General features: G+C 40.4%; 2 protein-coding genes across 4 annotated transcripts in view; one reads left to right on the forward strand and one right to left on the reverse strand.

Annotated features, from left to right (window-relative positions):
• atp6v1ab (ATPase H+ transporting V1 subunit Ab) overlaps positions 1-4,264 on the reverse strand; it is a 35,652-nt gene extending 31,388 nt beyond the window's left edge. Inside the window, exon 1 of one of the 3 annotated variants that reach the window (XM_060825840.1) lies at positions 4,213-4,264. The gene's annotated coding sequence lies outside the window, so the exon portion shown is untranslated. The other 2 variants (XM_060825839.1, XM_060825841.1) reach the window with 2 other exon arrangements.
• Positions 4,265-5,205: 941 nt separating this feature from the next.
• naa50 (N-alpha-acetyltransferase 50, NatE catalytic subunit) overlaps positions 5,206-27,258 on the forward strand; it is a 34,520-nt gene continuing 12,467 nt past the window's right edge. The window contains exons 1-3 of the mRNA XM_060825842.1: positions 5,206-5,511; positions 18,457-18,593; positions 24,394-24,513. Of these exons, the coding sequence (XP_060681825.1) occupies positions 5,504-5,511; positions 18,457-18,593; positions 24,394-24,513 (265 nt within the window). The 5' untranslated portion in view covers positions 5,206-5,503. The remainder of the gene's footprint in view (positions 5,512-18,456; positions 18,594-24,393; positions 24,514-27,258) is intronic.

Below are 27,258 nucleotides of genomic sequence, written 5' to 3' on the forward strand. Positions count from 1 at the left end.
CCATTGATGTGCATGAATGGATGTTGTGCTGATAGGAATTATTCAGATCTAACAAAAGTTGTGAACATTGATTTAAGTTCACAAATCAAAAGTAGCTATATGGGTGATACTGGAGCAATGACTATCTATAAAAATGATTCAACATTACTTTCTAGTCCCAAACCAATAATTTGCCATTGTTTGATTTAAATTCACATTGTGACTTACATTCCTGTCCTTTCACCAGTACACCCAACTCATTAATGGCTTCAGGAGATTCTGAGAAAGGAAGTTAGCAGAAAAGGAAGAAAATATCCCATGGCACTCCCATAAAATTGTTACTCTAAAACAGCACCTCAATAAATAGACATCTTTTAGCCTGAAGTCATCAGCAGGAAGTGGAAACAAAATTAGACTTATTTGAAAAGAATAATATGAAGGATTAGAGAGAGAATGGTGCAAATGAATTCCAGCTTTGTGAGCTAGCACAGACATGGGGTAAATGGTCTCCTGAGTGTTACAATAAAACACTGACTCTGGTGAAAGCTTATAGAAAAAAATATTATAATCTTGCAACTGGGTAGAAATAAACAAGTTCACACGTTATACTGTTGTAGTATTTAACAAGTGTGCTACAGCAGCCACACAGCTCAGAACAAAGGTAGCCAGTAACTAATGCAACAGCAATTGACACAAACGAGACCACCTCAACCTAAATTCATTAAGATTACATTGGTATGTTACTAATTTTGCCTTGCTTCAAGATTTAACACTGCACATCATCCAATACTCATATATAACATGGACTAACAATGCTGTTCACACCTAACAGAATAAGCCCAGATTCCTGACTTAATAGATCAGCAAATACCACAAACTAAAACTCTCAGACACTTGACACCAAGTTCTAATGTACATGTTTTAAGGTTCTGCGACTTCAAAACATCAATTTAATTTAATACACATCATATGTAACCTGGTGAAATATCAGGTTCACATCACCTAAACAACAAAGCATCAAACATTTCTTTCCTAAACAAGGAGCACAAGAATTCCTAATGGCCAACAAAAAGTAGTAACAATACACAGGCTTCACACCCAAGACATGTGCAGTATTATTTATTTACCATAATATTGTAGGACCAGTGTACAGTCAACAACAGGTCATGTGTGTTTCTAAGTATCCATTCAAATGTTGGTCCGGAATAGAGCTTGTAATTTGATATTTCAGTCTTGAGATCCAATGAACAGTGTACAATTTCTGGGCCATTGTTCAGTTTGATCAATAACTTAAAAGCAACCCCCACCCCCCCACCACATGGAAAATAAATTCTTGAACTGCATTTAAGATTCCCAGCTCTGCTGATTAAATACATTACTCATTAAGTGGGACAAAGCGTCTACATGAGCAACTAACATGCCTGCAAACTAATTAGAATCAGAGTATTCCGTATTTAAGAGAAAACGTTGTGCAAGAGGAGATCTAATTATTTAGATGTTTAAAGTTTAGGGAAAATACACACACAAAATATGCATAAATATTCATCATGAATGTATATTAACAAGTGACAAGTAGTGCAGTATACATCTAGAAAATTGACCTTTAACCATCCAAAAGTATTTCTGCTGTTAATATGTTGGTCTTTAAATAAAAAGTTGAAGACCAAGATTTTATTTTTGAAAAGTGGGTGCTATGGTCAAATCATGGTTCCCATACATTGGGACTGCAGAAGGGATTCATGTTTTGTGCATGTTTTTTGCTAACTTTTTTATTCTTCACTTCTGAACAAATATCATTTTTGCTGTAGACCTCACGAGAGCTAGCACGACCATAACTCTTTCACAAGTTTTACAGGCAGTTAGTCACATTTTCAATAATTCTAAAACTGACATTTCTTACTTCCTTCTATCTCCACCACATGACCTTTTGGAAAAGATTTAGTTTTAGAAAGATATCAGGTAACAATTTAATATAGAAAAACCTTAACTATTCAGAATTTTAAACAAAACATAAGCACTCTACAATTATACAATATCCTTCTCCTCAAGCACTTCTTCCAAGACAAGATATGAATACTTAAAAAAGACAATTGAAGTTCTCTCAAAAGAATTAAATGAAGAAAGTTCAGATCATCAAGGCATTCTTTTAGTCATTACATTTAGGACATTTTAATTCCTAACTGCCAAAATTAAAAAAACTCCCTAAAAATTTATTTTCATTTGAACCTTTGACTCCCTTTCTCTTCACCCCACTGCTCAAAATTCCACTATTCTATTTTAAACATTCAGGATTTTTAAATATGAGGAGGACTCTGAAAAGAATCAGAAATTTGATGCTCTATTCTTTGTTAGGTGATAAGTTATAAAGCAAAGCTAAATCACAAATGCACATTTCAGAATAAAAAGCTTGAGAGAATTAGCTAACAACACTTGATATGTACAGGAGAAACTGAGGACTGTAGATGCTGGAGATCAGAGTCAAGAAGTGTGGCACTGGAAAAGCACAAGTCAGACAGCATCTGAGGAGCAGGAGAATCGATGTTTCAGGCATAAGCCTTTCAGATATGATATGTACATTCAAGCCAGCTAACACAATTATATGAAGCAGAGACCAACTTTGGATTAAGAATATATTACACCAATTTCAAAGTCAGCAACAATAGTACATTACCAAGAAGCTGTTTCAGCATGGATCTGCTCCTATTTAAAACATGACTTCAGTGGAGAGTTGCACAATGCTTTCATATCTTCATGAATTGCAAAACTCCTGTTTCTCTTCCCACTATTGATGTGTGCCAGTGCTTGACACCTCACGCACTGCCTTTTTCCCCCCCATAAAGGTCATTATGCAGAGAGAGAACAAACTTCAGCCAATTCAAAAAAATAAACTAACATGTTAATATAGTCAAGGTAGGTATTGGAAATTTTTTTTTGGTAGGGTAGGCTTAAGGACAAGCAGAAAAGGGGCAAATTGAATGAATGGAAAAAAAAATGATAAATTGAAAGAGTAAGGGTAAAGGAAAAGAATATGCAATCTGCATACAGGAGAAGCTGACAATCCAACCAGGATTGTGCAAAGAAGCATGCTGCAGACATACAGAGTAGTGGGGAGGGGGGTACAATCCAATTTGAGAACTAAAGGAAGTGGGGGTGGGGGTGGGGGTGGGGAAGAAGAGATAGGAACAGACAAGAGAGAGGTGGGGGAAGGAGAGCAAGAGGTTGAAGGACAAATCCGATTGACCCGTAACACCAAAAGACCATAAGATTCAGGACTAGAATCAGGCCATTTGGCCCACCTGATCTACTCCATCATTTCATAATTGCTGCTATGTTTCTGAACTCCATTCTCCTACCTTGCCCCATAGCCCTTACAAATCAAGAACCTGTCTTAAATACACTCGATGACTTCAAAGCACACTGCAGCAATGAATTCAACATAACGACCATCCCCTGGTTGTAGCAATTCCTCATCCTAGTTCTACAAGGTTGTTCCTCAGAGGCTGTGCACTCAGGTTCTCATACTAATGGAACATCACCTCCAAGTCCACTCTGTGCAGACCTGTCAGTTCCGATCATATCCCACTCTCCCATCCATCCAAACTCCATTAAGCACAGACCCAGAGTCTTCAACAGCTCCTCATATGACAAGCCCTTCATCGCCAGGACCCTTCAGGGGCTTAAGAAACAAAAACAAAACTGCAGATACTGCAAGTGAAACCAAAACAAACTGCTAGAGAAACTCAGCAGGTCTAGCAGCATCTGTGGAGAGAAGCGGGTCTAGTGACCTTTCCTCAGAATTGTTCTTGATTTCTCTCTCCAGACCCGAGGAACTTTCGCAGCAATTTCGGGTTTTGTTTCATTCAGGGGCTACGCTGGACACCCCTCCCCTCCCCTCCCCCACAACATCAGCGCATCCTTCTTTGGATTCGGGGTCCCCCACCCCCCAAAACAAAACTCGCGATTTTCCGAACCCCGCCAACAGGGGAAGGGTCACCCTCGAGTAGAGCTTCCCACCGTGAAGGTCTGCCGCTCGTTCGCCGGCCCCTGGGGCCCGGGGACTGCGCTGATGGCGGTTAGGTGTCAGAACAGGCTAGCGGCGGCAGCGGGACCGGCACCGCCGCCGCCTCCCACGGCAAGGGCTATGCGAATGACAAAGACCGATGACAGGCTCCGGACCAGCAGCGGCTGTACGTGTGGGTGAGTCGGACAGACATGAGGGGAAACCTCCTTTACCTGCTCCGGCCAACGGACTCCTCTCTGCAGCACTGTCTCGAGCTTAGTCAGCTGATCCCGGCGCATGCGCGCACCACCCACTGTCAGACCGGCAGGGAAGGGGGCGGGGCAGCTAAAAATAAAACTTCACTCGAATCTAATATTTTTTTTATTTTGCCCCTCACCTCCGGCTCACAATCCTGAGACCGTGCAAGTAAATGACAAACTTTACAAATTTATAACCGTCCTCAGTGGAGGGTGGGACGTGGCGTGATGACGTCATGGCGCGTCACCGCTTTGCAGTACCACGGGATGTCGTTTAATTTTTAAAACGTCACCGATGTAAAACTTGACAATTTCCCCGTCAAAATTGTTTCAAACTCCGAGAATGTGTGTGAATTGATGAATTGCAATTTTCAAGAGAAAGAATTAAAAGAAAAATCAGCAAGTCACGTGACCACAGATTTTTTTTCCCCAAAAATAAATAACATAAATGTCATCCTGGCGGGCGTTCATTGGGAATTGCGGGGAGTTTATTTCTACGCGAGGACGGATATAAAGAAAAGGTCACACTGGAACTCGTATTTTCCTATTAATTCGAATAGTTCCGTCTGGTGACGGCGGTCATATTTAAATATAAAATAAAACCGAGAGAAATTTAAAGCGGCACTGTTCGATACGGCTGATTATTTCTGAGGTAATTCGTTAGGGTTCGGATGGACCAAGGCTGACTCAAAAAACACTTCGTGTTGGCTCGGGCGGACTCGGTTCCACTCGCGAAGACCTGACCCCGACTCGCGTCAACTCGGCTCCTCTCGTGGAGACCGGGCCGGGTGTCGGACGGACTCGGCTCCTCTCGTGGAGACCGGGCCGGGTGTCGGACGGGTAAAAAATGAGGTCTGCAGATGCTGGAGATCACAGCTGCAAATGTGTTGCTGGTCAAAGCACAGCAGGTTAGGCAGCATCTCAGGAATAGACTCGGCTCCTCTCGTGGAGACCGGGCCGCGTGTCGGACGGACTCGGCTCCTCCCGTGGAGACCTGGCCGGGATTCGGGCAGACTCGGCTCAGCTCGCAAGGATTCGGTTCCGCAGTCGGGCGCGCTCGGGCCGGAGCCGAGCGGTTTGCGCTCCCCGCGGAACCACCTTTCCCGGCTGAGGTCAGGGGTCAGAGGTGAAGAGTGGGTGGCGCGGAGTGGAGCGTGCGCGGCGAGTGGCATGTGTTAGGGGCTGAAGAGTTTGGGCGATTCACCTCCATCCCTCCTGCTCCCCGCCGCTCGGTCACCAGGTGAAGACGGACAAGCGCCCGCCCATCATGAAGGGGTGAGTCCATCTGACAAGCAGGCTGAATGGCGGGTGAGGGAAGGAGGGAAGAGAAGAGGCCCGGCCTGTCAGAGCTGATTCCCCCCCCCCACTCTTTCCCCTCAGCGGCCTCGGGCAAGCGGCGGGAGTTGCTCCGTCAGAGTTTTATTTTAGTTGAGTTGTAGGTGGAGTTGGGGCCTGATTTCTACGGCCTTTTCTCCTTCCCCTCTCTGCCTCACTCGCGGTGGAGGTAAACCTTTTTCTGTTCCGAAGAAGAGTCCTATCGGATTCGACACGTTAACTCTGTTTTTCTGTGCACAGATGCTGCCAGACCTGCTGAATCCTCAGCACTTTTTGAAAAAAAAATCACACACCTAGCATCTAGAGTACTTTACTTTTAATTGACTTTTTTCCCCTTATTCCGAATCCAGGAGCTGAGTTTACAATCGGGCTCACTTCATGAACCCTGAGAAGAATCCAACCCCCTACCCGCCTTTTCCCCAGAGACATACCTCGCCAAGTCTCTTTCCATTGCAATACTGTACTTTAATAAATCCAATGCCCCAGCCCCGTCATTCCTCCCAGTCATTCGCTCCAGTAACTCCGTTTATGTTTTATAATCTATTATTTATATATTTACGCTTAACAGGCTGCATTTTGTCGGAGTGTTTCAACTGTTGCTTTCTGTATTTCTGACAGTTGCATTTTCTGGTCAAATTATCTGGGAATTTTTTTAAACTTTGAGTTATTCATAAATTGGCCAAAGGACCCTTTTGGAGACCTGTGGGCTACCAAAACAAATTCTTATGAACAAATTGTTATCATTTGTTTTCTATTCTTTGACATTTTCACTGTGGAGCATGAAGATCAAATCTTTATAACTCATATAGAACAGAATCTAAAATACCAATCACTAACAAATTTGGAAGGGTAAGGAATGAAATTTGCAAAAAAAATTCAAATAATAAAGTTTTGCTCATGATTTTTGCTGTAAAACATGCTTTAACAATTTTGTCAACTCTACGTTGTAAATAACATTAGTGGTGGAAATTGAGACAAATCTTTCATTTGCAATAAGTTGCTTTAGGATCTCCTGAAGTTATGTGCTATGTAAATAAATTGTTTCTATTTTGTGTGATTTTTCTGAATTAAAGCTTCCATTAATATTGAATTACAATTTTTTTCATGTAGATTTCTAAACCCACACTAATTTGTTTGTTTATCGAGTAAAAAAGAGGGTGATGGAACAGAATTAGTGAAATGATGTTCTTGGGATTAGAATAAATTGTAGTGGTAGCACAGTTGATCAAAGCTGTATGTAAGTGGGCTGCATAGTTTGGAAGATTTACTACTGGCTTGGATTGTGTTCATTGATGTTTGCTGAAGAACTGCATTGACATTACATCTCTGGGTTATGGAAGTTAAAATCAGCCAAGATTCCTTCGATTGATTACTGTCTAATAATTACTGGAAATTGAGATTGTTGTGTTCCTTACATTGGAAACCTTAACAATATTTAGTTACACATAGAGAGTGGTTTTCAAGACAAGAAGTTAGTGTGTACCTAATGCCTGTAAAATTCTCGATAGTTAGCACTGTTATCAGAAGAGCACAGTGAAGTATAGAAAATTGTAACCCACTCTCACTAGTTAGTGTATGTCTTCGATCATGATCGATACTGGACTTTTCTGTGCTTATTCACATTTTTTTGATAAAACAAATAAATCCTGAATGAGGTATTAAAATGCAAAATCCCAATAATACATAGTGATTATGAGAATTATCATTCTTGTTTAATTACCTTGGCACTACCCCATTTCTATAACCTTTAGATTTTCAATCCTCTGGGTTATCTGCAGTCCTCTAATTTAGCCTCTTGTGCATACCTGATTTTAATCCCACTACCATTGGTGACCTTCATCTGCCTTGGCCCTCATCCCTTCCTAGTTTCTTTGCCTTGTTCCCACACTCGACTTTAAGATGTTTCTTCAAACTTAGCTTTTTGAATAAATTTTTATTCGCACATTCTATCATCTTTAATGACTTGTTGTCATTCCTTGGCGAAAATACTCCTGAGTTGTGCCTTGGAACGTTTTCCAACATTACTGATGCTATCTTCCCAGTGGTTAATGACATTTTGCTTCTTCGTCAGTGTTCCATTACTGCAAAAAAGCATAATAAATACTTGAGAGACTGTGGTATTTAAGTCCCCGACTGGTGCTTCCAAAATCCTCCTGAAGTGAACATGTGGTGAAAAGTGGCAAGTGGAAGGCAGATACACTGTCAGTTGAGACAGCCTTATTGGGAATGCTCAGGACATGGCCAGGTATTACGAGGAATATCGTGTTACCTGGATGACTTTCTAGAAATATTTGGTGAAACTAAACTGGAACTAGGGACAGTGTGGCAAGTGACAATGTTTATAAGAAACCTGAAAAACATAAATTGAGGCAAGTGTGGGCTCGATGTCTACTGAGTAAGAGGCAGGAACGTTTAAGAGGACAGTTTAAGAGAATTTTTTAAAAAAAATCTAAGATTTAATAGTGTGAGCAAGAAAAGGAGAGGCTTAATTGTAGCCAGCTTATTTACTACACCATTACGAACCACTTGAGCACTAAGTTACTTCATGACTGTCACCAAGGAACACAAGAACTTAGCATTCTGAAAATCGTTCTTGTATGTGTCAGAAGCGCTATTGAGGAAGTAGAAATAGTGGAACAGTCAGGCCATATCACATTGCTCTGACCTAGGAAACAGCACTAAATGTAATCAAATCTTGAGTATAACTTATATAGATTGCAGATGTATGGAACATGAGCTACTCAAAGATAAACCTGTCGCGGACAAATTTATCATCTGTTTTTTGAAAATGTTGGGACCATTCATGGGAATTTATGAAGAACAGCCTAGGCAAAGTAAATAAACTTACACGAAATGTGATTGTGTAAATTCTAAACTACAATATAACAGTCCAAACTGGGAATTTAGGAGAAATATTTTTTTTTCCCAGGAAGTGATGGGAATGCTGAACTCTACCACAGAGAATGATTGAGATGAAAAGCATTGATACATTTAAAGGAAAGCTCGATTTGTAAAGGAGATAGTAATTTCTGTGTTTGATTCCTGAAGAAATGTAGCAGGTCTGGCAGCATCCGTGGAGAGAGAAACAAGAGTGAACGTATGACTCCCCTTCAGATTTGTTTTATTTCCAGCTTTTGCAGTATTTTGCATTTATTTAAGGACAAAAGGGATATGCTGTTATCCTATTAGTTAGATGAGGCTTGAGTGGAGCAATAAATATCAATTGGTTGGTCTGAATGTTTAAGTAAATATAGAGGAAGGAGTCAGCAAGCCAGACATGAATATTGGTGAAATCGGTCATGTTAATTGACTTTTCAGGAGTAAGACCCTTCCTCCTGATATTACTTGATGGGGTTCTTTTATATTTAACCCATTGATCATTTCTAACGATTTCAGTTTTTGGTTTTTGTAAAGTTGAATCGATGTGGATATTAAAATTCCAGGCCAGGGAGAGCTGCGATTCTATTTAGAAATTTATTCAAACTGACAGTCCAAGCAGAACCTCAGTGCTTCAAATATTTGGATCAACTGCTGCTCAAGTTTAAACACTACCCAGGAAGTTAGGCAAAATGCATTTAAGTTACATTCCATTTAGTGTCAAATCTTGATGTGAAGCACTTCAGGAGTCTCCATTTTTATAGTTGCAGATATGGTGAGCACTATTGCCTATCAGTACCAGGAATGCGGGTTCAATCCTAACCTAAGGTGACTCTATGTGGAAATTGCAAGTTTTTCTCATGTCTGTGTGGGTTTCTACATAGTCTCCTATTTCCTCCCGCAGTCCAAACATGTGCAGATTAGGTGGATTACCTAACATAAAGACAGTGTTATGAGGATGATCTGGGGGTGAAGCTTCTTGGGATCCTCTTCAGGTATTCGGTGCAGATTCAATGGGCCAAATGGCTACAGTGCAGACAATAGGGATTTAATGTGGAATCTTCATGTTACATAGATTTATTTTAATATTTTGTTCTGTGGGTGAAAGCAGTGCCAATAAGGCAATTATTGTCTATCTGAAAGCAAGACATTCCATTCCAAATTCATTCCAGAGACAGTTAAGAGTCATTGTAAACATTGGGCAACTGATGTCACATTGACCAAGACCAAGGAAAGACAGCAGATTTGCTTCTCTGAAGAACATTGATTAGTAAATCAGTTGAGTTATTTTACTGATTCTAACCTTTTTAATTTACAACTGAAATGAATGAGACATGGTTCAATATTTGTTGTCGTATATTGTGAAATGAAGGAAATGCTTCAGTTCAGTGATAAACCCCAAATAGGGTTTGTTTTTAATGTGCCCTTTAATTTGATTTGAGAACCCCTTGTGCTGCAGATCTGATCCCAGCATTATCTTTCTTTAACTATATCACATTGTCAGAATTGGATTTCTTTCATTTTGCATGCAAGTTGCCCATGGTTTTAAGTTGTAGCTGGATTGTATTTTTTGGATATATTCCATATGTAACAAAAACAGTATTTGACTTTTGTAGGCAACCTTTTAATCTTGCAGTTGGGTTGACTAAACCGTCAAACTGTTAAGATATTTCATTGACTGAGATGTGACAGTGCGGTGACTATTTACAGGAAAACCCAAGAGATTCTCCTTTAACGTAAGGTCTGGAGAACTTCCACCTTCAATTGGAAGCAGTATTTGGGCCAAACAGGCAGTGGCAGCAAAGTGCACTATCTAAAAGGTGACTGGTTCAGTCTTCTCAGTCTGCATATTCTACTACCAAGGACAAAAGCAAGTGTACGAATAGTACAGCACAGGAACAGGTCCTTTGGCCCACTGCGGGGCCACCATCACCTGTGAGTTTCTCTTCAGGCTATACATCATCCTGACTTCGAACTATATTGCTGGACCTTCATGGACACTGGGTCAAAATCCTGGAATTACCTTTCTAACAGCTTTGTGGGTGTATCTATACCAAACTGACTGCAGCAGGTTCATGACGCAGCTCCACCACTGCAGCAAGGATGATTCTGGGTGAGCAACAAATGCTGACCCAACTAGTGAAGCCCCAGCCCCAGAATGAACAAAAAAAGTAATTGGACATATTTTTGAAAGAAATCATTGATGGGATGCAGACATCACTGGCTTTGCCAACATTTATTGCCCATCCCTTTTGCCTCCAAGGATAGTTGAGAGTCACTCACATTGCTCTGTTCTGGGTCTGGAGCCATGTGAGCCAGACCAGGTAAGAGTAGCAGGTTTCTAGAAATTATTGAAGCAGATGGGCTTTTATGATATTTGACACTGGTTTCATGATCTCCGTTAGGTTAGCTTCTATATTTCAGGATTTTGAATTGAAATTTCACCATCTGCCATGGAGGGAATTGAACCCATGTTCTCAGAATGTTAGCCTGAATTTCTGGTTTACTAGTCAAATGATGTTGCTACGGTGCCACTGCCTCCCCTGTGAGAAGTTCCAAGATCATTGGCTCAAACCATCACTTTCTGTGTTCTGTAATTCAAACAACAGAGCATGTTCCCTCAGCTCTGTAATGAGAGGGTCAGCTTGGATCTTATGTCAAAGTTGTGATCTCTTTGCCTTCTGATTCAGGTAAGTTTACTATCCAGTGAACTGTGGCTGGTAAACTTTTCCCTTGGAGAGTCTCTTAATTCTTTTCCTTAAATGTTCTGGTATGATGTCAGGAAGAATCTTTCCATACAAAGGGTAGTGCTAATCTGGAGTTCTTCTCCTGTCTCCCAAACCAAACAAAACACTTGGGTGGAGGGAGGTCACATGAAGAGTTTAGAACTAAGGAAGTTAGATTTTGTTGGATGAGAGCATTGTGAAGTATGGAACAAAGGGAGGTAAATAGAGATGAGATATGGGTCAGCCATAATCTAATTGCAGGCCGTACTGGGCTTGAAGGAGTGAGTGGCTGCCTCTGATTCTAATGTTCCTATTCACTGCAGTACTGATTTAATCACAATGTTCTTGCTGACAAGTATTGTATGGTCACAATAAGTGATTGTTTTTTTAAAAAAAAGCACCTTTTTACTATGGGAACAAAAATATTTTTATTTAACAGTACTAGAGGGCAGTGGAACATTGCTTCAGCTGAATGCTGCCTTATTATATATTTTGGATGTTTCTACCTTGTTTTGTGTATTCTCACATGGCTCCAGTAATCTGTAAAACTCTTTCATCTAAAATTCTTAATTGTTTAAGTGTATAAAGAAGATTTGGAGCATTCATACTCTTGCATTATCCACTGCAGATTTTAAGTAAAACTGCATGGGGATACATCTTAATTTACCTTTATTGTCTCTAGAAGTCATTTGGGCGGCATGGTGGCTCAGTGGTTAGCATTGTTGCCTCAGTGCCAGAGACCCGGGTTCAATTCCCTTGTGAACCCTTTGGGCTGAAGGGCTTGTTTCCATACTGTTGGTAATCTAATCTAACCTAATGATGAGGAACTGACAATCGAAAGAGGAAAGAATCACATTTTTTTAATTGTTCGTAGGATGTGGGCAAAGCCAAGTAGACCAGCATATATTGTTCATCCCTAATTGTCCTGGAGAAGTTGACAATGAGATGCTTCCTTGAACTACTGCAGTTCTTGAGGTGCAGGGGCACCCATAGTGTTAGGTAGTTCCAGGATTTTGACCCAGCAGCAGTGAAGGAAAAGCTACACAGTTCAAGTTAGGGTGGTGTATCACATAGAGGGGAATATACAGGTGGTGGTGCTGCCCTTGTCCTTTGAAGATAAGAGCTGGTGCTTTTAGAACCTGCTGTTGGAGGAGCCTGGGGTGTGTTATTGTGGTGCATCTTGTAGGTGGTGGACACTGTGCATCAACAGTGAGGGAAGTGAATGTAGAAAGTGGTGGATGGGATGCCAGTCAAGTAGGCTGCTTTCTGTTGGATGGCTTCTTAAGTGTTGTTGACTGTGCTTATCCAGGCTAATAGAGTGTACTTCTTCACACTTCTGTCATATGCCTTCTCTATGATGGACAGATATTGGGAAGTCAGAAGTTGAGTTGCTTTCCACGTGTTCTTGTAAGCATAGTGTTTGTATACCTGGTCAAGTTCAGTTTCTGTTCAATGATAACCCCCAGAATGATAGTTCAGGATTCACCAATGGGAATACTGTTGAATACCATGCAAGATGGTTGGTCAGAATCTGTCTTGTTGGAGATTGTATTGCCAGTGTACCACGAATATTAGCTGTTATTTGAACAGAACCTTCGCACATCCTCGGAATGTTCCAAATTGCTCTGGTGCCAAGAATTTTGATTTCGAAGTAAGTCATTACATCGTCTGACCTTGTTGTCGAGGTGCTTTAAGGAAACTCTTTAATTTCCTGGATCTGAAGAAGACAGTTTATCTCATTGTATGACTTGTTGGCCCCAACCATTATGGGAGGTAAAGAAAGCATTTAAACTTTAACAGTCTTCTAAGATTTTGAGATTTGCTGTAAATTGATGATTGTATTTTTGGATAAGCTGGTATAAAACATTAACATTGCTTGTACTTTCTATAATGCATAGAATTGCATACTGAGTTTTGACATGAAAACAGGACAATTTAAGTGAATTGATTGGCACTGCTTATTGTTCACGCAAGCCTAGCACCTGTCACTTCACCAGCAGACCTTTCTACTCCTTTTCCACTTCACATATTTATGCATTTTTACGGTTCACCTCAACCATTCTGATGTAGTGGAAAGTTTCACACTCTCACTACTCTCTGGTAATTAACTGCCTAAAGATGTGGTAGAGGCAGAAACCTTCATAACATGTAAGAATTTAGATGTGGACATGCAATGCCAAGGTGTACGAAACTATGGGCCCAAATGTTAGAAAATTGGATTAGAATAGTTAGCTCCTTTTTTTTGGACTGGTGCAGACTTGATGGGCTGAAGGACCTTTTGCTGTGCTGTAGATCACTATGACATTAGGAACTAGGATTCCCCTGAATTCCCATTTGATTTATTACTGATTATGTAACATGTTTTAAGGCATTTTTCTCAGGTTTCCCCCACAAATGGAATCATTTTCTTTAATTTACCTTATTAACTCCAATCATAATTTAAAAAAACTTTGATCTCATCTGTTTTTATGGGATGCAGTGAGTTTGGCAAAATTGCCTGTTGGAAGTGCCTTCTGCAATGTGCCAGTTCCTTGACGGACATCTACTTGTTTTAGGTGTGAGGTTATATTATGCTCGGAGGTAAAATGATTGACAACCAAGCAGGAGCTAATCGATTTGAAGTCCTTAATTAAAATGATTTCAAAATATTTGGTGTTTATTGCATCAAGTTTGAGCACAGTCAGATGAAGAAGGAGGGCAGTCTATTCCTGTTGGCAGCGATGGGTAAAGAAATTGAAATCCCATAGCATTATTCTATTTTAACGCCAGCACCTGTTCAGACAGTCTAAATGTTGTCCTTTAACAGCTGTCATTGCAAGCGTGGCAAATCATTTGAACACAACTGCTAATTTTATTTGCAAAATGCCTCTGTATTCTCATCCGCCTGAAATTTAAAACTATTAGAAATGCATATTCTGTTCTGTATTGACCATTTTAATCTCAATGAGAAACGCTCAGAAGTGTAAATACAAAACTTTAAGAAAATATTAAAACTACACAAACAAAGTACATTTTTCACATTCCAAATACATCTTAACACTATGTTGGTTGATATAAATTAGGCTGATTTCTATAATGGGGTGGTCTTGTGATGCATTGGAATTTTCAAGAATGAAAGCTGACCATATTGAAATTTAGAAAATTCTGTGTGGGCTTGAGGTGGATGCTGAGAGGGTAGGCCCTCCAATGAGGGAATCTAGAACTAGGGGCCACAGTTTCAAAATAAGGAGTCCTCCATTTTTAAGATGTGGAATTCCTTTCTCATTGGTCATTTGACTTTGGATTTCTGTTCTTTGGTGAACGGTAGAGCCTAGCAAATCATTTGAACACAACTGCTAATTTTATTTGCAAAATGGCCTGTGTATTCTCATCTGCCTGAAATTTAAAACTATTAGAAATGCATATTCTGTTCTTTATTGACCATATTCAAATCTAGCAAAGTGTGTGGGAGGGTGGGGGTTGTGGAGGGAAGTGGGGGTTCCCGGCTGATGGAGGCAGAGAGCAGGGAGGGGGCACAGGGCAGAAGGGAGGTTGGAGTTGGGATGATTGGGAACATGAGAAGTGAGGGAGTAAGCAAGTGGGAACACTGAAGGGGGGAGTGTGGGAAGAGAGGTGCTGAGTATGTTAAGAGGGGGGACAAATGGAGGTGTGAGAAAAGGGAGGGAGAGGGTGTGGAGGGAAAGAGAGGAGGGGATGAAGAGGAAAGTGGAAGGTGAGGGCAAATGGAGAGGGGTGGTGGCCATGGAATGAAGAAAAACTAAGGAGCGTGGTGAGGTAGGATGTATAGGATGGAAGAAAGCAAGATGAGGGAGGAGCTGGAAGGGAGGGGAGCTTGGGAAGAGGGGAGGGGTGGGGCCAAAGAGGAAGATAGGCAGAGCAGTAGATAAAGTGGGGGAGAGGAAGCACAGAGGGAGATAGAAAGGTTGGTTGAACAATGTGCCAGTGATGGGAGAGAGTTTGAAGGGAATAGGAGCTAGGGTGTCAATCAGAGGAGATGAGGAAGGAGAGGAAGTGGTGCAGGGTGGGAAGTAAGGAGTGAAAGTAGTGGGAAGAGGAAAAGGAGAGAGTTGGAGAATGTGCGCCGAGGATATTCTGTGCATCCATTCTGATTGGAAGGTTCTGTTATCTATTGCCAATCCCCTCTTTTCCCCTCCCCTATATTTCTGCGCACCATTTCTATCCAAAAGAAATCATCCAATGCCCTTTTGAATGTCTGTATTTCCAAGAAATGCATTCCATGCCCTAATTACTTGTTGAGTCAAAAAGCTTTTCCTTACATCACTTTAAACCTATTCTTATTTTCTTTTATGAGCAGGAACGGCTTCTACCTTATCCACCCGTTCATGACTTTGAAATACACTATCAAATTTCTTAGCCTTCTTTCTGTTCCCGTAACTGATGCTTCTCATTCCTGGAACCATTCACTTTCCAGTGCATTCACATCTTTCCTGTAATGTGGGCCCACACCTGTGTACAGCACTGCAGCAGAGGTCAAGCAAGTGTGCTATATATGTTCAGCATCACTCCCTGCTCTTGTACTCTATGCCTGTATTAATAAAGCTGAGAACACTCTGTGCTTTACCAACTGCTCTCCACCTGTGTTGTCACCTTCAATGATCTGTGCACATATACACCCAGGATTCTGTCTCCTACACTCCCTTTAGAATCGTGATCCTAATTTCATATTGTCTTTAAATTTTCTTCTGACCAAAGTGTACAACCTTGAGGGAAAGTGGATGGAGTGAGAGGGGGAAATGAAGTGGGCATGAGTTGGATGCAGAAGCTGGAGAAGAAAGGGATGGAATGGGAGAAGGGATGAGAGGAACAGAGCAGGAGGGAAAGGATAAGTGGTGAGGGAGAGGGCTTGAATGATGGGGAGGGGTGGGGAATGAGAGTGGTTTGGATCTTAAGATTAAGAGGGTGGGGCTGGTGGGTGAAGGGTAGCATTGGGGAGGGTATCCAGGTGAGGTTTCACAGAATCCTTGTGTGTTTGTAGCAAGGCTCTTACTCTTGTGTTCCAACCTTGCAATTTATCATCTTAAATCCTTGTATCTGTATATTAGCTTTCTCTGTTCCTTGCATAAGTGCTTTAAAGATACACTGAAGATCACTATTTAGAAGTTTCATACCTTCATTTCCTCGACTGCAGTTGCTTGCAGTCAATGCATCATATGAAACTCAGTGTGTTTTGAGAAAATGTCAGTCTTTGATGTGTTAACATGCTCATCTTTGAGTCAGAGACTTTTGCGCAAAATCCAGGCTGAGATATATGCAGTAAAAGAAGGGCAAGGAGTTTTACTGATGTATAGGCTCTGCTAATTCCTGAGTCAACGTGTGGAATCACCAACTTTTGACAAAGATTTTGAAGAGGACAAAAGGGAGATTAATTAGAATGACCAGGGATTTTAGTTATGTGAATAGACTGGTGTAGCAAATCTGTCTTCCTTAGAGAGAAGCAGGCTCAAAGTGAGTTTACCTAGAATAAATAAAGTGAAGTGGCTTCCAAACATGAAGGGTCAGTTGACATAGCTTGAACATCATTGGCAAAAGTACCAGAGATACCATGAAGAAAATACATGGAATGACTGCTCAGTATTTGGATTGCACTGCTTCCTAGGTTGAGATGTGCAGATTTAATAGCTTTCTTGAAAAGGGAATTGGATAAATACTAGAAGGAGAAAAGTTACAGGAAATAACGGGGAATGGGGCTAACTAAATGGGTGTAGCACAGAAACAGACTCTTTGGTCCAACCCAATGATTCCTGATGAAGGGCTTATGCCTGAAACGTTGATTTTTCCTGCTCCTTGGATGCTGCCTGACCTACTGTGCGTTTCCGGCACCACACTCTTCACCCTTTGGTTCAATCTGACCATAGTCCTAAATTATGTACTTACCTAATGTCTTTTAAACATTCTAACTGTAGCTGCATCCACCACTTCCTCTGTAAGTTTGCTCCACACAACAAACCATTCTGTCTTTTAAAAACAAAGTTGCCTCCCATTGTTGTCTTTAAATCTTTTTCTCTCACCTTATAAATATCAAACATAAAAAAAATTAAACATATAAACAATAACTCTCACCGAGTCTTGAAATCCCCAACCCTAGGGAAAAGACACTTGTCATTCACCATGTATATACACCTCATAATTTTGTAAACCTTTATAAATTCACCCCTCAACCTCCTATGTTTATGAATAAAGTTCCAGCCTCTCCTAATAACTCAAACTGTCGATTTCGGGCAACAACCTGGTAAATATTTTCTGAACCCTCTGCAGAGCTGGTGGACTTCATGGGATGAATGGTCCCCTTTGATGTACCACTATGATTCTAACACTGAGTTTATGAATGGTTTCTGCTTTCAAATTAGTACAGACAGTACCCAGGTTGCAAATGGGTTCTGTTCCTGAGTGTGCTGTCATGTCAATTTGCACACCATTCAGAACAATATGAAGCAGCTGTTCATAAGTACAAGTAATGTTTGCATGTTGGGTATTTGTAATTGTATCCCTGTATGGCATTGAGTTTATAAGTATGAGTGTCATTTTGTTGGACGTTTGTTAATCAAGAGCCCCCTGAAATATGTTTGTATAGTCACTGGTTCGACCACAACTAGAGGGTTGTGGATGATTTTGGGGACCATACCAGATGAACTATTTCTGTTTAGATGAGAAATTGGAATAAAAAAGATTTTTGTAGTTGAAACAAAAGGTAAAAGTTGTCAAAAAGAGACTTTTAAATGGTTTTGATAAAGTACATAAAGAAAAACCATTCCCTTTGACAGTGAGTCAGTTGTCAGAGGTCATAAATTTAAACAATTAGGAAGAGATGTATGGTGAGGGATAAAATATTTTCATTTAATGTTGCTACGTTTTGGAACACTATCTGATGAATTGGTGGAAACAGATTCTACTAAAATGTTAAAATGTAAGTTTGACAGATATGTTTGACAGATGTTTAATTTGTAATTTTGCTCTTCCTTTCCTCCCAGTTGATCCTTTCCATGCGATCCTTCCTTAAGGTTCTGTACCTAGGTACTTCTACCTAAGATGGTGCTTTGTGTGGCAACGTTATATTCTTTTCATGTACTCTTGTACCGGAGTACACGTGACAGTAGACATTAAATATCAAATGAAAAACTCAGGAAAAAGGCTTGAGACAGCTCAGATGAGTCAGCGCAAGCATGATGAGCTGATTGATCGTCTTCTGTAGTGTGAATTTCTGTGATTCTAATTGTAGAATTTCTGTAGGCACAGTTATATTAAATATTGTTCTTTGTTCCAGTCGCCGGATTGAGCTTGGAGATGTTACCCCACACAACATTAAACAGCTGAAACGGTTAAACCAAGTCATCTTCCCTGTAAGTTACAACGACAAATTCTACAAGGATGTGCTGGAGGTTGGAGAACTTGCAAAATTAGGTAAAATTTGTGTGAACTCTTGCACGTGTTCCTAATTTTTTTAAAGAATAAATTGTCAGTACTTTACTTGGTCACATTGTGCCTGGCTTAAATTTGTTGGGTACCATATTCAGATAGTTATCTAGATTATTATGGGTGTCAAATCTCCATTTATAATGCAGATTTCCATTATTATTGTTGAAAGGAAATTTAGTTGTTGCCATTGGTCAAAATCCTGGAATGCTCCATAACCGCATAATATATGTACATGGACCAAGGCTGCAATGGTCCAAGAATCCAGCTCATCAGCAACTTAATAACAGCAATCGGGGCAAAGAAAATATGCTGATCTTACTCTAAAAATGGTCTTGAACAGCAGCAGGACTGTAGAAAATAGCAAACATCATCCAAAGTGTTGTTATAGTGAGCAGACGTTGTTTGCTTACAAAAACAAATGTAAAATCCTTTCCTCACATTCTGCTTAAAAACAGGTCAGAAAATCCAGAGCAATCTATATATCTCCACCTTCTGTTTTCTGTCTTGATCTACATTAGTATATTACTCCAGTTCCAGATAATCTCATTTTGTTTGCAAACCTTTTGTGTGGGACCTACAGTATACCAAAGCCTTCTGAAAATTCAAATATACTAGATTCATTGGTGGGTCTTTATCTATGCTACACATGACATCTTCAAAATCTTCAATGATTTTCTCAAAAATGATATCCCTTTCATTAATCCACATTAACTCTGCCCAGTTTCACAGTTCTTTTCTAAATACCAAGGTATCCCATCATTTAGATTAGATTCCAGCATTTTACTGGAGTACTGTGTGCAGATTTGGTCTCCTTACTTAAGAAAGGATGTACTAACAGTGGAGGCGGTGCAGAGAATGCTCACTGGGTTGCTTCCAGAGTTGAGGGGGTTGGCTTCTGAGGAGAGGCTGAGTAGATTGGGATTATATTCATTAGAATTCAGAATAATGAGGGAGGATCTTGTAGAAACATATAAAATTATGAAGGGAATCGATAAAATTGAAATAGATAGGATGTTTCCACTGGTAGGTGAAACTAGGACAAGAGGGCATGGCCTCAAGATTAGAGGAAGCAGGTTTAGAACTGAACTGAGAAGGAACTTCTTCACCCAGGGTGGTGTTAATCTATGGAATTCCTTTCCCAGGGAAGTAGTTTCGTAATTGCTTTTAAAGCTAAGGTAGATACTTTTTTGAAAAATAAAAGAATTAAGGGATATGGTGAAAATGTGGGTAAGTGGGGCTGAATCCATGAAAAGATTGGTCACGATCTTATTGAATGGCAGAGCAGGCACTCAGGGCCAGACAGCATACTCCTGCTCTTAGTACTTAAGTTCTACCTATGTTGACATCAACCTGACAGGTCTTTTGTTCTCCATTCATCCTGTTGCCCCATTTTTAAATTGAGTGTTGAAGTTTGCTGGTTTTAAGTCTTCAGGAGCTTTTCTGGAACTTATACAATTTTGACAAATAAGTCCCAGAGCGTCCACTACCTCTACAACCACCTCTTTCAATACTCTGGGATAGCAGATTATCAGGTTCAGGTGATTTATTAGCCTCAATCCAATTAACCCTTTCAAGTACTCCCTCCTTGCTAATGCTAATTTCTTTCAGTTCCTCACTTTCACATGGCTGAGTCTCATGCTATACCTGGGAGACTTTCCATGAAAGCAGATGCAAAGTATTTGTTTAATTTCTCTGCCATTTCCCAGTTGTCCAGTATAAAATCTCCTGTCTCCACCTGTAATGGTTCCACTTATGTAGAGACTAATCATTTTCTTTTCATATGCCTTCTGGTTTGGGATCTAACATTAGCTCCATAAGCTTATGTTAAATCTTTTTAGTTTTCTTACAACCTCTAATAAAAATAAAATAACTGCACATTCATTCTAGCTGTTGTCAGGCGTATGTTCTGTGCACCTTTGGCACTGAACTGCTTATCTGTTGGAACAGCGGCTTAAACCGAGTGTCAATTTCTCCCACACTAATGTTGAAATTTTACCTTTTGTATGCTATAATTTCTGTTGCCTGTACGCTAGACATTGGATCCACATCATATTACAAATAACACAGTGCAGGGCTTTCTGCTTCTCTGACTATTTAACTTATGTATTCAAATTCTTATTTTCAATGGTAAATTATTGTCTGTTGCAAAGAATAGCAAATGTGAACCATAGAGTGTAGCCACAATTTCAAGATTAAAAGGGAACAGTTTCTCCTTTTACCTAAAAAATACATGGGACAGAGCTTGTAGAATCAGTGACATATCATTTAAGAGGCTATTTGGTCCCTTCCATCTGTGCCAGCTCTTTGATAGAACTATTCAATTAAATCTATTATGTTGCTCTTAGCCAATTTTTAAGACAATTTTTTTTCCCTTTCGAGTGCTTATCTAATTCCCTTAGGAAAGTTATTATTCAAGCTGCTTTCACCTTTCACGCAGTCGTTTCTAAAATTATTCGTGAATTTTATTTGTAATTCATTCATGGGATGAAGGTGTCACTGGCTAGGCCAGTATTTATTGCCCATCCCTAATTGCCTGCAGGGCAGTTAAGAATCCACTAACTTGCTGAGGATTCACATTGATCATAGAGTCATAGAGATGTACAGCACGGAAAAAGACCCTTTGGTCCAACCTGTCCATGCCGACCTGATATCCCAACCCAATCTAGTCCCACCTTCCAGCACCTGGCCCATAGCCCTCCAAACCTTTCCTATTCATATACCCATCCAAATGCCTCTTAAATGTTGCAGTTGTACCAGCCTCCACCACATCCTCTGGCAGCTCATTCCACACACGTACCACTCTCTGCGTGAAAAGGTTGCCTCTTAGGTCTCTTTTATATCTTTCCCCTCTCACCCTAAACCTATGCCCTCTAGTGCTGGACTCCCTGACCTCAGGGAAATGACTTTGTCTATTTATCCTATCCATGTCCCTCATAATTTTGTAAACCTCTATAAGGTCACCCCTCAGCCTCCGACTCTCCAGGGAAAACAACCCCAGCCTGTTCAGCCTCTCTCTGTAGCTCAGATCCTCCAACCCTGGCAGCATCCTTGTAAATCTTTTTTGAACCCTTTCAAGTTTCACAACATTTTTTTGATAGGAAAGAGACCACAATTGCGTGCAATATCCCAACAGTTGCCTAACCAATGTCCTGTACAGCCGCAACATGACCTCACAACTCCTCTCCTCAATACTCTGACCAATAAAGGAAAACATACCCAAATGCCTTCTTCACTATCCTGTCTATCTGCGACTCCACTTTCAAGGAGCAATGAACCTGCACTCCAAGGTCTCTTTGTTCAGCAACACTCCCTAGGACTTTACCATTAAGTGTATAAGCCCTGCTAAGATTTGCTTTCCCAAAATGCAGCGCCTCGCATTTATCTGAATTAAACTCCATCTGCCACTTCTCAGCCTATTGGCCCATCTGGTCCAGATTCTGTTGTAATCTGAGGTAACCTTCTTTGCTGTCCACTGCACCTCCAATTTTGATGTCATCTGCAAATTTACTAATTGTACCTCTTATGCTCACTTCCAAATCATTTATGTAAATGACAAAAGGTAGAGGGTCCAGCACCGATCCTTGTGGAACTCCACTGGTCACAGGCCTCCGGTAGAGATGGCAGTTTCCTTCCCTGAAGGAAGTCAGTAAACCAGAAGGATTTTTCCAACAATTGGCAATGAATTTAGTCATTATTAGACTCTAATTCCAGACACTAATTGAATTAAAATTCCACCATATGCTGTCATGGGATTCAAACTGAGGACCCCAGCCCATTACCTGGGGCTCTGGATTAACAGTTCAGTGACACTATCAATAGGCTGTCACGTCCCCATAATACATTTTTTGAAAGGTCTCATCTCACAGACCGATTTTTTTTTATTCATTAAAGAGTATTGACATCATCGCAAGGGCAACATTTATTGCTCATCCCCACTTGCCATTGCACAGCTGTGCCTTTTTAAACTACAGCAGTCCATGTGATATAGGTATACCCACAATGCTGTTGAGGAATTATTCCAGGATTTTCGCCCACTGACCATAAAGGAATGGTGATAGATTTCCAGTCAAGATGGTGTAACTTGGAAAAAGGCTTGCAGATGGTAATGTTTCCAGGTATCTCCTGGTCTTGTCCTTATCAGTAGTAGGACCTGTGGGTTTGGAGGGTGCTGTTGGTGCTTGGTGAGTAGTTGCAGTGAATGTTGTAGCTGCTACCCACTAACGTGCATTGATGGTTAACATTAAAGGTGTGAGATGGGGTGTTGATCAAGCAGACTGCATTGTTCTGGATGATGTCAAGTTTCTTAACTTTAATTGGAGTTGCACTCCTCCAAGCAAGTGGAACATATTCCATTCTTTTTCATTCAAAATTTGGAAAATGAATATTTAAAAATAGTAGCATACCTGAAGTTCATGTCCAACGTCATTTATTGAACCTAAAGTCAAGACTAAAGTTATTGGACATTGATTGCTTTTAAATGTTGTTCTTCCATGCCTGGTAAAAGTGTGTGTGTGTGTGTGTGTGTGTATTAATGCACATAATTCACATGTCCATGAGTTTTGGAATGAAATTTATTTGAATTGTGTTTGGAAATGTAATTTCCTCTGCTGGTGGATGTGACTTTGGGTTCAGGTAATGTAGACATTCTTTATGTCTGGCTATCCAGATCTATTTTGTTTTAAGCTAACCAAATTATTGTTGATGTCTGTGAATATAACCAGGATGCAAGCACGATCACAGAATATTACTGTTCCTCTGCTACTATTTCAGCAGGAATTTGCATAACCTTTACAGAAAATTTAAATGGGATACGCACGGATGATTCCCATGACTGTACAGCAAAAAAATTTATCAGAGTCTGAAAAGGGCAGCTTTTACTGATCAACTCCAAAGGCAGAACTGCCTTCATACATTAACAGAAGGGGCAATCAAACCTGCAGCACACATTCATTGTAAACCATCTAGGGTGCAGCAGCTTCTTTTGGCATTTAACAGTGCCAGGAAGGAGATGAGATTTGACCAGTTCTGTTTGATTTCCAAATAAAGGTTTGTGTGACATCTATGACTACACATTATCTGCCATTTTCTTGAATTCTGGAGTTCTTGCTCCATGGTAAGATTTCAAGAATTTATGATTCTTTCCAGGAAGTTAGTCTTTAATCTGCTTCCACCATCCTTTTAGGCAGGACATTCCAAATGTTTTTTTTCTTAAAAATGTTAACTTCTTGCCTAGCGTCTGCTTCTTTTACCAATCACTTGAAATTTGCATCCTCTGGTTACTCATCTTTTGCCAGTGGAGTCAGATTTTCCATAGTTGCCCAATCAAAACCTTCTCATAACCATAATATTTTGTGCTGCACTCCCTCGCTTTTCACCTTGGTGCATGGGCTTCTGCCTCTGACAGGTGCTGTGAATTTTGGACCAGCCTGTGAGGAGGGTTTGGAGTGGTTAGTTCCAATAGTGATTGGGATTTCTGATGGCAATTCCCATAAACCCTCAATTTTGGGAGCAATTAAGATTTACAGTCAACAATAATTATTCCTAGAGTTAAACTAAATTGTAATTTTTCAAAACAATGATTAGTTATAAAATATGATTAATACTTCACAAAATATAATCTCTTTCATGACAATAAACAGATGTTCAGAAAACTATGAAATATTGAAGAACAATGCGGTTTTTTAAATTAATTTGTTTTAATATTGCTTCTGCTTTGGCTGAAAATGTTACATCTTTATTGCTGAATGGCAATGCTTAAGGATTGTTTCATCTCATTTCCTGTCAGCTTATTTCAACGACATTGCAGTGGGTGCAGTGTGCTGTAGAGTGGATCATTCGCAAAACCAAAAGCGATTGTACATCATGACTCTGGGATGCCTGGCACCGTACCGCAGACTAGGAATAGGTAAGCTGAACAAGAAAATCACAAAAACATGATTCCTCTGGTGCCACTTAACTCCTGAAGTTTCTTATCTAATAAGGCTAGGTTACATTGATATTTGTATTCCTTGGACCATTGAAACTAATGAGCTGATCTAATTACAAGGTTTAAAATACATCAAGACATTTATAGGTTAGACAGAAAGTTGATAGATTAGAGACATTAGATTGGGAGTACTCACATTGCAGTAACTTACTATATTAAATGGTAGTGGGAACCACAATGGAAGGAACAGCCTATCTTTGAGGTTGGCTTTTTTTATAATGATGTGGTTTTGTTTATCCTGTGCACTTCTAGAACATTATTACAAGCAATGTAACGTCAAACATTTGTTATGACTATTAAGCATTATAGCTGCTGGTTTGCTTCATTGGTTAGTTCCATTGGTCAGCTCAAGGCTTCTGTGAATGAATGAGTCAGAAGCACTATACAATGTCATCAGCGATGTCTTCACTCCTATGAGAGTTATCATAGAATCCCTACAGTGTGAAAACAGGCCCTTTGGCCCAACAAGTCCACACTGACGTTCTGAAGAGTAACCCATCTAGATCCATCCTGTTGGACTGTTACTCTACATTTACTCCAAACTAATGCACCTAACCTACACATCCCCAAGCATATGGGCAATTTAGAATAGCCAATTCACCAGACCTGCACATCTTTGGACTGTAGAAGGAAACTGGAGCACTCTGAGGAAACCCACGCAGATATGAGGAGAATATAGACAATCGCTCAAGGCTGGAATCTAAGCCGGATCCCTGACGCTGTGAAGCAGCAGTACTAACCACTGAGCCATTATTTGCCGATACTCTTCGGGTCATAGAGATGTACAACACGGAAACCGACCCTTCGGTCCAACACACCCATGCTGATCGGATATCCCAACCCAATCTAGTCCCACCTGCCAGCACCCAGCCCATATCCCTCCAAACCCTTCCTATTCATATATCCATCCAGATGCCTTTTAAATGTTGCAATTGTACTAGCCTCCCACTTCCTTTGGCAGCCCGTTCCACACATGCACCACTTTCTGCATGAAAACGTTGCCCCTTAGGTCTCTTTCATATCTTTCTCCTCTCACCCGAAACCTATGCCCTCTAGTTCTGGACTCCCCCACCCCAGGGAAGAGACTTTGTCTCTTTATCCTATCCATGCCCCATGTGATTTTATAAACCTCTAAACGTCATCCTTCCGCTTCTGTTGCTCCAGGGAAAGCAGCCCAGTCCATTCAATCTCTCCCTGTAGCTCAAATCCTCCAAACCTGGCAACATCCTTGTAAATCCAAACTCACCCAAAACTAACCATGGACAAGCATTAGGGCTTATGTTATTTTGACACTCCTACTATAGAAGTTCATTTGGAACTCCTGAAAGTCTCATTTTTCCCATCCTATGTAAAATGATATGAACTATTGCTTTTTCATGAATTTCCTCTGGAATAGTTTATCAGGTGTCAGTGTAGAGTTGACTACGCTTGCTGCCTGCTGTGACCCTACTGGAACCCAAGAATAATTTTTTTGGAATCACTCTGAATGAGGGTGACTTTAAGCCAAAAGTAATAAGTAGACTTTATTTGTAAGCAGACTGCTTTTATCAGTTGGAGAATTCGGTGTTGGACTGGGGTGTACGAAGTTAAAAATCACACAACCCCAGGTTATAGCCCAACAGGTTTAATTGGAAGCACTAGCTTTCGGAGTGCTGCTCCTTCACAACCACCTGATAAAGGAGCGTCACTCCGAAGGCTAGTGCTTCCAGTTAAACCTGTTGGACTATAACCTGGGGTTGTGCGATTTTTTTACTTTGCTTTTATCAAAGTAACTGCAGAAATATATGCCTGGAGGAAGTATTGTCTTTGGAAAACAAATTCAGGAAATCATAAGACGTGGAAGCAGAAGTAGGCTATTTGGCCCAATAGGTTCACCTTCTGTTCAATGAGAATTCATGGCTGATCCGATAATCTTCAACTCTGCTTTCCCGTCTTATTAATAATCCTTGATTCTGTTACTGATTAAAAATATGTTTATCTCAGCTTTGAATATACTTAATGACCCAGACTCTGCAGCCCTCTGCACTAAAGGATTCCACAGAATTCCCTCTGAGGGACAAAATTTCTCCTCATCTGTCTTTAATTGGGTGACTCCTTTATTCTAAGATTATGTCCTTGCTTCCTAGACCTTTCCCTGCAAGGTGAAACAACCTCTCCACATCTGCCATGGCAAATCTGCCATGGCAAATCTCCCAATGATCTTATGTTGCAAAAAAGTCTTCTCCAACCTCCTAAGCCCAATGAGTACATAGACTTAGCCTCTGTCATTTGAAAAGTACTAAGTTACCTTTAATTGTCTGCCTCTCTTTTTGATTAAGGGTGTTATATTGGCAGTTTTCCAATTCTCTGGGACTTTTCCAGAATTTAAGGATTGTTGTAAGATTGCTATTGATATATCCACTGTAGCTAGTTCCTTTAAAACCCGAGGATGAAACCCATCAGATCCAGGGACTTATCAGCTTTTAGCCCTGTTAGTTTTCTTAGTTTTTCACTAGTGATAATTAAAATGTTTATTTTTCTATGTCTAGAGGACTGCCTTTCTGCTCTTGGGATTACATGGGATCTCAGCCCAACAGGCAAGACTTCTCTTGGGGAAGCCAGAAATTGCTTTTAGACTCTAGAATAGCGAATGAAAACCAAGACTTGAATTTATCAATCTTGGTT

Source organism: Hemiscyllium ocellatum, chromosome 6 (assembly GCF_020745735.1).
Source record: "Hemiscyllium ocellatum isolate sHemOce1 chromosome 6, sHemOce1.pat.X.cur, whole genome shotgun sequence".
Taxonomy (NCBI): Eukaryota; Metazoa; Chordata; class Chondrichthyes; order Orectolobiformes; family Hemiscylliidae; genus Hemiscyllium; species Hemiscyllium ocellatum.